The sequence below is a fragment of the Atta colombica genome, unplaced genomic scaffold, assembly GCF_001594045.1.
Source record: "Atta colombica isolate Treedump-2 unplaced genomic scaffold, Acol1.0 scaffold22, whole genome shotgun sequence".
Taxonomy (NCBI): Eukaryota; Metazoa; Arthropoda; class Insecta; order Hymenoptera; family Formicidae; genus Atta; species Atta colombica.
The window spans coordinates 671-12,663 of record NW_017259316.1 but is presented as its reverse complement, the minus strand read 5'-3'; the positions used below and the strand labels follow the sequence as shown (position 1 = coordinate 12,663).

General features: G+C 27.3%; 1 protein-coding gene across 4 annotated transcripts; it reads left to right on the top strand.

Annotated features, from left to right (window-relative positions):
- The first annotated feature begins 710 nt into the window (after positions 1-710).
- On the top strand, positions 711-10,913 carry LOC108687904 (UDP-glucuronosyltransferase 2B17-like). 4 transcript variants are annotated; one of them, XM_018193943.1, is made up of 7 exons: positions 711-727; positions 6,152-6,472; positions 6,677-6,916; positions 7,027-7,443; positions 7,872-8,094; positions 9,180-9,399; positions 10,530-10,913. In XM_018193943.1, the coding sequence occupies exons 2-7, from the start codon at positions 6,242-6,244 to the stop codon at positions 10,825-10,827; spliced, it is 1,629 nt and encodes a 542-aa protein (XP_018049432.1). In that variant the 5' UTR covers positions 711-727; positions 6,152-6,241; the 3' UTR covers positions 10,828-10,913. The 4 variants fall into 4 exon arrangements, with proteins under 4 accessions (XP_018049432.1, XP_018049431.1, XP_018049430.1 ...); XM_018193942.1 differs by lacking the exon at positions 711-727 and adding an exon at positions 1,264-1,684; XM_018193941.1 differs by lacking the exon at positions 711-727 and adding an exon at positions 5,222-5,379.
- The last annotated feature ends 1,080 nt before the right edge of the window (positions 10,914-11,993 follow it).

Here is an 11,993-nt window from a genome sequence, read left to right as displayed (position 1 = left end):
TATATATATATATATGTGTACAAGTTTATATAAATATATAAATATATGAATAAAAATATATTATACATATATACATCAACGACATAGAGAATGAATTATGTCCGTATGTCAAAATGATTGATAAAAGTAAGAGAGAGGAATCATGGAAAACTGCCAATCTGTATTTCTTTCTATTCAATGGTGTAATGAGAGAGAGATTGAGAGAATGAGAGAGAGTCTTCCGAGCCCTTTTTCTCATTATGTCGATCACATTTGAAAAAGTTGCATAATTAATTTCTCAATGCTGTATATTTCTAGACATGACTAAAATAATGCTTTATATGAAAGAGACATAAATTCCAATCAATCTCGACACTAGACACTTTTCAATTACAAAATGTCACACTTTATACTGCAGCATTTGCTTATCATTCTGCTCTTTGCCTTTGTTATTTATTGCGTAAATTGATTTATTTTCTAACGTCCTACGCCATCAGCAGGGACAATCGAACCCCAACTTCCCTTCTTGCTGTACGACTTTTCACATAAAGCATTAGTTAATCATTTAAATTTCGATGTCGATTCGATGTCGATTTCATTATCATTTCTGACCGAGCATGTGTTGCACGCTCGCTAGGCATCGTATCTCTGACGTCAGGAAATATATCAGTTTACGTAATAGATAACAAAGCTAAGAACAGAATGATACGCAATTGCAGTATAAAGTGTGACATTTTGAAAATGAAAAGTGTCTATTGTCAAATTAATTATACAACTTTTTCAAATGTGGTCGATATAATAATGAGAGAAAGGAATTCTGGAAGATCAATCTAATTCTCATTCTCTCTCCCATTACATCATTGAATAGAAAAAGATACAGAGTGGCGGTCTTCTATGATTCTCTCTCTTATCGATTATTTTGACATACGGATCAGTCCATTCTCTATGTCGTTGATGTATAATATATTAGGTGTGGGAAAGTTCATGGCATTTTTCCCGTTAGATGGCATTAAAAAAACGCCACGAACTTTTTCCCATTACTAATATATGTATAATATATTTTTATTCATATACATAGAAAAAAATGAATTCCTGAGTCACGTATATTTTTATTCTTGAATGCTACTTACTTTCATTTAAGTATAAAATGTTCTCTGACATTAATAATAAATAGATTTATGCAAAGTATATTTTATTTTTAAAATTGTATTATTGTTTCTAAAATTATTATATGGTTCTAACATACTCAATCATTATTTACAAACTATTTATTCTTGGGTTAAGAATTATAAATTTGAAAATTCGCTGACATGCGGCAATAGTGTGTATAAGGGCCCTTCAGTAATATCAAGATATCGGAAGTGCATGGGTGAATGACGATTGACGGTGATTTTGTAAGTGAACTTTCATTCGTGGAACATACCCCTAAATATGGTTCAATCTTTAAGGATGGATGAAATATACAGCTCATCCTGTTTTTGTCAGTTATATTGCAAATGAGGATGCGCGAACAGACGGCCGACTTTGTCACTGCGACGAAGAGGCGCCTATACACGCGGACAGATCTGTTATCTACAGTTAAATAAGTGAGATGAGCAATGAATCCATCATGGCGGATCCGCATGTATATGCAGCCAGCGTTCTCTCCCAATGTGACGAGGTTGATCGTCTGTTTGCATTCTTATTTGCAATACGGCTAACAGAGGTTGGTAGAACGATTTCAACATTTCACTTGTCTTTGAGCTAACATTAATACAGGGTACAATCCAAGTTTGATTCAGTTTTTCCTTGGGAGCTTGTATTTCGTGCACATTAAGAGGCAAGCTCTCAGTATGGCACTTCATTTACAAAATCTAGTAAGTTACTATCGTAACTTACTTGTAACATTTCTGATATTTTGATGTTACTAAGAAGCATACTGGGGATTGAAATAAATTGGCAAAAGATATCAGTGAAGAAAAAATAATGCTACTAAACGTATTTAATGTTGAACGAGTGCAACTTTAATCTTTTATTCAAATAAAATTTGTTTTGAATTAAAAATAAAATTTATTTTATTTTACGAATAATTTATTGTTAATCGAAAATTGTTTATTCTTGGCGCTATACATAAAATGTTCTTGGATTAAAACATTTATTTCTTTAAGAATTCATTTTTCGTTTGCATTTAATTTATACATATAAACATATACATATACATATATATATAAACACATTGCTATACGCATATACATATATATATATGTTAAATATATATATATTTTTTTTATTTCCCATTGGTATGACTAAATAAATCTGTAAGAATTTAGAATAAAAGGATTTTGATTCAACATTAATTTATAATAAAAAAGGAGCCTTATTACTAATATTGAATAAATAAATATATGTTAAGTCTTGGATTTTTAATATGAAAAAGTTCCGAGGTTTTGTATAAATTATATTAAACAATTGTTTAAGTGGATTCGAGTGGTACGTCGATTATCATAGGAAAACTCATACAAAATCATTATTAAAGATAATAAATATAAACTTTGTTTAATAAGATATCAACTTATCATTCCGGGAATGAAGCAACAAAAATTGCATTGTTAGTATTTGTACATCAATATTTGTAAACACACATAACTTGATAAGTATGTATACTCAAAACTAGAATTCAAAACTAAATAATTATTTCATCAGATTTTGTGTTGTCTGTCAAAATCGCTCTAAAATCGTTTTCAAGTTATATATGCTATAATTATGGTCTTGTTGTTTAACTCTAGAGATGTCTTCATATTTTATTACTTCACTTTTTGTCAGGGATGGAAAGTAATAAGTAACGACGTTACTTTTGTAGTTACTTTATAATAACGGTTTGGTAAAAAATTATAACATCATTACCAAATTATTATAAAAAAAATAACAGTAAAATAATGATTTCTATGTTTTTCATTAATAAATATCATAAACGAGATTTAATTTTGATAACAATTTGTCTCATATTCCCGATTTGGGTTTTTCCAAAATACACATAAATCGATACATTACTCGACTCTGTTTAAATTATCCTTTAATATGATATATTTAATAATTTATTATATTATATAATTTATTATATTATATAATTTGTTTAACATTTCCAAACTTTTATATTAACTAAGAAACTAAAAATTAAAAAATTAAAAAATTAAAAAATGTTTTCTTTAGACTCTAACATTCTTCTTTTTAGCAAATATAATGACTATGGATATCTGTGATACAGTAGATATGATAGATATCATAGATATCTACAGATATCTATGATAATTACACACAATTTAGTTTTTTTGTACATCATATATACATTATTAATACAATTTTGTTTGCATATATGTTAATTTTTCGGTGCCGCACTATAATAAAGACATACTTTGGTATGACATACGTACTCAATCCAATTCAATTAATAATAACTTTCATGAAAATGAATGTGTTGTAAAGAATACTTTTTTAAATCGAAATTTGGATATTAAGAAACATAACGTACTAACTAAATACATGTATCTTTGGAAAGTATTGGAAACGAAAAATCAGATATGCCATTATATACTACTCAACATAGAAAATACTTTTAAAATACACAAAATTTACAATTTTTGGATCACCAAAAGTTGGTAAAGAATTATTATTGATAAAAAAAAATAAAAATGCTTTTGGAGCTTGAAACTTTTTGAGCCTAACTAATAATTGCATAATGTTTGTAAATAGTTGTAGTTGTAATAATTTACCAATCACAGTCGGATATTCTCTTCGTATTCAAGTGTTGATTGATTAATTCTTGCAATTACAACGACGCAATTGTAGATCGGGATTATATTTCTACATTCAACAGTCTGCAGCTCAATACATATTTTTCTTTTAAAATTAATACTTTTATAAAAGTACAGTGTTTTATCTACAAAACGTCAAAATTTTCTTAAAAAAAAATTTTTCTTAACCGAATTACGCAACTTTTGAAACTAAATCTGCATTTCTTATTACTTTGAAATTTGGCAACAAATCATTGCAAAAATTCTTTTATCTCCTCAATTCTGCAGAATTAAATTTATAAACAATCAAAAGCATTTTAAAATACAAGCTTCCAAAAGCTTTTTGCGATTTTTCGCCGATTTTTAAAATTTGATTATAAGAAATGCATTTAATTTTAAAGTCTAGATGATCAGTTAAGAAAAATCGTAAGAAAATTAAAAAAAATATTTTGCAGATAAAACTTTGTACTTTTTTGTAAAAGCATTAAATTTTTTAGAAAAATGGATCTATCGAATTGCAAACTAAATATACGTAATTTTGAAGAATCAACAATATGCTATTTAAAGATACTGAACAGTAAAATTAAAATTTTTTGGAAAAACAGCCAAAAGCATATTAAAATACAAGTTTCAATTTCGAAAATGATTTTTAGTTTTTAAGAAATATATAATAAAGGCTAAATGGCCAACCTTGGATTTTTGATACTGAAACAATTCCATGTGTATACACCACAATCCTTCAAACTGCGCACTGAATTTATTTTCAGACTTGAAATGCATTCCTAACAAGTCTAGAGCAGTAATATAATAAATTAAATTGACAAACAATTTAATAATAATGATGCTGATGATAAGTTTATCTTTATAATAATTCTTTAATAATTCTTAAAACTATAAACAGTTTTATTGCAAAAATTATTACCTTGACCGAGAATCTGACCTGGACGTCATGCATTGCATGCATGATTCTTTATTTCTTGTTGTGTGTTCATATCGTGGTTAAAATGATATTTTAATATGGTTTTTATTTTTTTGTTTGTGATTTTTTTGTCTGATGGTTTTTCATTAAGTTGATAATTTGTGCATTTTTGAGCGTATTGAATATGTTCTTTAATTATTGTTAAGTGTGTGTGTGTGTGTGTGTGTGTGTGTGTGTGTGTGTGTGTGTACCAATAAAGCAACATCGAAGAATTAATAATTATCGATATATGTTACTTACTCAACATTGCATAATTATTTACATGCAATTTAATGTAAATTAAATGTATCAATTCAAACAATGTCAATAATAATTTATAATAGTAGGGATTTAATAAATACTACGAGTCATTTACTTATATACATTATTAATAGTTTACTTATGTAACTCTTTTTTTGATTTTTTTATGTATAACTACATTATCCAGAAAATGATATTACAATATTGTTAGTCCATTACCATATACAGTAGCACTATCGACTTTAATGTTCGTGTTGGCCAAAATGGAATACGCATGCGTGAAATAAGCAAATTATCTAACGTTGCCATCTGAATTTCTTTCTCTTTCCATCCTTTTCTCATTCTGTCAAAAGTCTTCGCAAAACTCACTAGATTTATTCGCATCGCAATCCAACGTATTCGTTGAAGTGTGTAAGTGTTATTATAGGAAAATATTGGAGCATATTACAGCACGCGACGCGAATAAACATTATATTGAATTGAAATAATTTAAACTTTATGAAAATTAAAAAAATAAATTGTAAATATATTGAAAAAAATATAGAAAAATTAGGAAAAATGTTCAATTAACTTAAAAATTATATTTGTATAAAGAAGTATTATGTAAAGAAGTATTATGTATTATGTAATTATATCTTTGATATAATTACATAATACATATTGAATATTGTGAGAAGCTGTTATAAAAGAATATTTTATATAAAAAAGAAAATTTATATACATACGAATATATGTTCAAAAAATTAGTTTAAAATACAATAAATAAAAAGAAATCTTTCTTGCTCCATTTTCTATGTTACTTTTGTTCACTTTTTCACTTTATCACTTTTTCATAAAAATTAGCCTAATCTCTAGAGATTTCTCACACATTTTATCAATGAACAATACTTCCCTCTAAACTTCTTCTCTGAATCAAGTGTGCTTAAAAGACAAATGTTTAAGTGAAACATTAAAACGCTCGTTTAAATAGAGAGAGGAAGAGAGAGAGAGAGAGAGAGAGAGAGAGAGAGAGGGAGCAAGAGAACAGTAAAGAAAGGAGAAAAAGAGCCAGGGCAATTTATTTATTTCACGCATGCGCACTCCATTTTGACAAACATAAAAAATCAGGAGAGTTGCGCTACTATATATACTGCGCCATTACATAAAGAGAGATAATTAATATGATAAAATCTGTTGATCATAGAATGAAGACAAAAGGAAATAAATACTGAGGCATTTAATCTTGAGATTTGATTTAAAGACTACGTAGAAGACTTTCAAGTTTACCACAACAATGTCGAGTTGCTTCATTTTGCTGTTCTTTGCGTATTGTATTTTAATCGGCCTCGTGACAACATCGAAACCATTGTCAATTTTATTAATAGCTCCTGTTCCATCACATAGCCATCATGTCTGGATGACGAATTTGATGAAAGGATTGCTTCGCAAAGGCCATCATGTACACGTAGTAAGCACACATGAGATTAAGATCAAAGATAAACTTGCGCAGAACTTGACGTACGATGTAAGTAATGTTATGGAACTTGAAACGTTTTGAATAAAAATTGATTATTTTAAATTTGTGAAACAAATGCGAAAGAATGTAATCTTTCTGTTTTAAAATATTATTTTATATTGAACGTATCTCAAATCATTAACTGAGCTCCCAATATATAGTTTCATTTCTATATATTTTTTTCATTAACAGTAAAGAACTTATTATTTTCAGGTATTCGATGGTTTGATGAAAGTAATGGAAGAATCTGAAGCGGATTACAATCCGGTTGAATGGGAACAGTATAGCATATTTTATATGATGTATTCTGCATATCAATGGGGAATTCATGCATGTGACACAGTGGTAAAAACTAAAGCTGCGAAAAAGCTTTTGGAAATGATCAAGACTGTTGAGTTTGATATTATATTACAGGATATTACATTAAATGAGTGTTTATTCGGATTGTGGGAGGTAAGAATAAAGCAATTTCTTAAATATTAGTGCTTAATTTATTTTATCTATTTATTACAACAATTAGATTTAGCTATTTCCATTGTCACTCTATGGATATTGTTTTTCAGATTGTTAAAGGTAAATCGCCCATAGTAGGATATATTCCGTATAGCCCTGCACCTTGGCTCAAAGATATTACCGGAGGTCCAAATTATCCAACTATTCGTCCTTATGCATATTTACCTGTTGCGAAACCTATAGGTTTATGGCAGAGAACATGGAATACTGTATGTTTTACTGTTGATGATTTCATACGACATTACTATTTCTTGCCTATTATGCAACGGCTTGCTGAGAAATACGTAGGCCACGCAATTAGACCATTACATGAAATAGAAAAAAACGGTATTGATATTGTACTACTCAATAGTCATCCTGCATTCGAGCATGGAATTCCATTGTCTCCGAATATTTTGGAGATTGCAGGATTGAATGCTCAGGCCATAAAACCGATTGATGGCGAAATAGTCGTAACATATCCCGAGGTAAGAGAAATTGAATATATTATATTTACATCAAACAAAATAGTTCTATATTCGCTGAGTAAGTTGAATGTAATTTGTTGGATTCATAGGTAAGAAACAATCATGTTTAATCGCTCGGCAAGTAGATTAACTGAAGGCTAGCTACAATGTAAACATTTTACATGCATCTATCTTTCTTCTTAGTTTAAAACTAATAAAATTCCAAAAAATATGTATTATCAAACAATTCCATATACTGAAGAAATTTAATCAGATGGTCTCATCAAATTATTATTTATAGTATTTACTTTCGAATTTTTAGAACGATTCTTAGTAAATAAACAAAATTACATATAATGTACTTGTTAGTTGTAATTTCTCACTCAATATTATAACTGTAACACATTACAATTATTATCGAAATGTTAGTTAATCACATTATTTCACAGGATATGCGCGCATTCCTTGATGGAGCAAAAAATGGAGTTATCATAGTATCGTTAGGAACAAACGTGAAATGGAAATTTATCGGGTTAGAAAAAATTAAGGCTGTTTTATTGGCTCTATCCAAATTAGAACAACGAGTATTATGGAAGCTAGATATTGAAGTGCCATTTGAAATACCAGATAATCTGATGATTGTAAAATGGATGCCGCAAAGCGAAGTTTTATGTACGTTATAATTCTTAAAAAATATAAAAAAAAACGTGATAACCAATATATATTTTCTCCATAATTAGACATTTTTTTTTCTTTTATTAATGTATGAATTCTTTTTAATTAAGTTCATTTAATCTGTTTTTATTAACAATTAAAATCTATACAATTGTAAATATTTTTTTTGTGATATTATTTTAAAGAATGGCATAGAATATAATTTATAATTAAGAAACCTATTAATTTTTATATATTACCGATGCGAATTGTTATTTCAATCATCATTTTAGTGTTTCAATATAGTTTCGCAGTACATTTATAACAAAAACATTCGTATATAACACGAAAAGTATATCAATATTTTAATTTTAAATGGCTCCTGGATAATTAATTAAAATTTTATTTTAATAATAAATATGATATAACATAGTAACCGAGTAAGTGAGAATGGGTTAAATTCGATTGAAATTTTAAACTGTTTGTATCTATTCGAATGCGTATTCAATAGCATATATTCATTCTTCCAATTATTTGGATATGATTGAAAGAATGAACTATAAAAAACTGCATTTCCTATTTCGAATTGAAAAATATTCTCACAAGACATAGAAAAAAGATATTATTTTTAGATTAAGAGACATAGAAATATACTTTATTCATATGCAATGCCTATAAATGAATAAAAATGCATTGCAATCAAGAAAGACTCATTTTAACGTTTTTAAAAGCATATTCCTGAAAATTTGAATTCATTTCAATCGATGTCAATTCGTTCTCGTTTACTAGGAAGATTTTGTTGCATTAGATAAATATTTACATGTCTCATTATCTCTACAATAATGTTTGAACAATCTTTTTTTTAACAGTTTCTTGTTGACATCTATAGATAATGTTAGTTTTTAAATATTACAATTATATGTTATAATCTTTTTATAATAACTGGTTAGCATTTTTAAATAAAATTGGTTTTTCTAAAAATGATTTTTAGATTTCAAAATTAGATTAAAAAATGCGTTGCATTAATATAACTAATAAAACGTTTATATGAATGATTCATTATAATAATTGAGATTTTTATTATAATAAATTTTTATACGCAGCTCATAAGAATGTCAGAGCAATTTGGACTCATGGTGGTCTTCTCAGTACACAGGAAGCCATTTGGAAAGGTGTACCAATGATTGTAATGCCTTTCTATGTAGACCAAAAATTCAATGCACAAAAATTAGTAGCTAAGGGTGTTGGAATATTCTTGGATATTAAAACATTGTCCACGCAGACTGTATTACATGCAGTTGAAGAAATACTTTACGATGAAAGGTATCAAATTTCGATTACGTTTTAATATCATAATTATTATAAACAATTATTATAACAGTAAATTAATATAACAGTAAATTAATATAAAATATAAAAAATAATATATAATATTCGAAGTAATGCTTAAATTAATATAAGATAGTAGAATTATAATTGATTAATTATAATTGATTTAAATGATTTAAACGCTCTTGTAAAGCTGATTAAATCTTGTTTTTCTATTTATATACTTTGTTATACTCAGTTTTACTTTTAATTAATCTCTTAATACCACATTATGGGAACAACATACTTAAGTGTAGCATATTCGACTTAATTCAATTGCTTACTAATATAACTTTCATAAAAACGAATATTGTTCCATCGAAACGTCAGATATACATATGATTCTGTATTACCAGCGTGCGTGCTACCACAGGCATGTGAGAGAAGTCGGCCAACGAGCAATAGAACTGAAATGATGAAATTATATTAACACAATTTATTGTGTACTGATAATTTGAAATTTCTACCAATCATCCGCTGTATTTTTACATGTTGTTCTGCTTCCTCTCTTTGTAAACTTCTTCTAACGAAGTTTAAATCAAGTGTCATGCCAACGTATTTCGCAAAATTAGAGTATGAAATTATTTGGTGATTGTAATTGGCAAGATGATCGAGTCATCTTTTTTAGAGTAAAATTTTGCATCGTGATTTACTTTCATTACGCTTGATGTTCCAAGTAACAAAGTGACGTTTTAATAACGTTGTATTGGCTGTATTCAATAGAAAGGGATTAGTTCGGCAATTCTTTAATATGATTGATTCTTGTTTCATTTTTTCGCTGGATCTGAGTGTATATAAGAGTGTAATATAAGACATTAAAAAATTAATGATCGCTTTTTAATTAGTTATTCTGCTGAACATATCCATTGATATTAAAGATATTTTACGTCATTTGACGTCACCTTGCTATACTTTTGAAGTACTTTTATTAGTAAAAGAATTAAAAGAATGAAGTTAATTGTAAAAGTAAGCAGTGAAAAAACATTAAACAAGTTGAAAAAGTTAGATATGCTCATACGGAACTTAAAAGGTAAGATATATGAACGTGAGATAATTATATTAATAGTAAAACATATTTGTTGCAGATATACAAGAAACATGAAACAATTGTCTAGTGAATTCCGAGATCGACCAATATCACCGTTAGATTTAGCTATTTGGGGCATTGAATATGCAGTCCGACATCCAAATGGGACTTTAGCAACCCCACTTAGATATCAAAGCTGGATGGAACAAAATCTAATTGATGTTTATGCATTTTTATTGTTTAATTTTACTGTAATATTATTAAGTATATTCTTAATAATAAAAGTATTTATTAAGTTTTATTATCGGATATATACCACATTTAACAATAAATTACATAAAAGGAAACAGGCTTGAAAGAGAATGAGAAAGAAATAGAGTTATTGGTAAATATCAACAGACACTGCATATATCTATATTATACTTACTTCAATTAATGTTAATCTTACTGTAATATTATTGCATTATTATTAATTAATATTAATGTTATTCCAAAAAAGTAAAATTAATGTACAAATATAAAAATGTAATAATATTCTTAAGACTTCCATGGGTGCTTTCTATACAAAGATTATGCATTTTGCGAATATCAGGCTACCCCTCGCTCTGATGAAGTGGGCTGCAGATTCATGAAACGTTAGCATTCCAAGAATGGACATGGAGGAAAATCCGTGAAACGCATAATCTTTGTAAAAATGTAATATTAATCGTATAAATGTTATAATTGATACCGTTGTTATTTTCTTGTTACTAATTGTGAAAATAAATGAATGTAATAGTAAATATTAATTGTTAAGATATCAAAATATCTTATGAATTTTTATGCAAAAAACTTGGTAGTTAATAAAATTAAATAACGGAGTTTTCTATTAATTTATTGGATTACGTTTTAAAATTGCGTATCACATAATGACATTTCCATTTTCTTATCGTAATCAATCTTATTAAGTAATACTTATATATACTTAATAAGAATAAGTAATGAGCAATAACTATATTCTCCTTATTTTCACATATCAAGAGATTTGCTTGCTATTATTCGATAAATGATTGATGATGGTATGAAAAATTCATTTTTTTCAGTATGATATTTAAACTTATTTTTTGTGTCCTTATGACATAAATTAGGTTCAATCATTGAATTAATTATGGGAATTGAGAGATATAATCAGGATTGGCAATGTTACCTCATAAAAATAATTCTTTACGGTTACCGTTCTTTTTGCTAAAAAATAACGGGTCGTTACTTTTTCATTTCTTTTTTTTCTTGACATTAACAGAATATATACAGATTATATACAGATTTTTGCGGTAAATGTAAAAATGATGTCAAAATTCTATTTATCTTTTTTTGAGTAGAGAAACAGAACTCAAAAAATATATGCCTATAGTGAACATTGTGCGTTATTTTCATGAATGACATAGATACTGTCATACTACATAATGTATACATTGTTTGTAATTTTTATATTTAAATAAATTTATTTTTTGTATTAATTGTAATAAAATATCTTTAAATTATA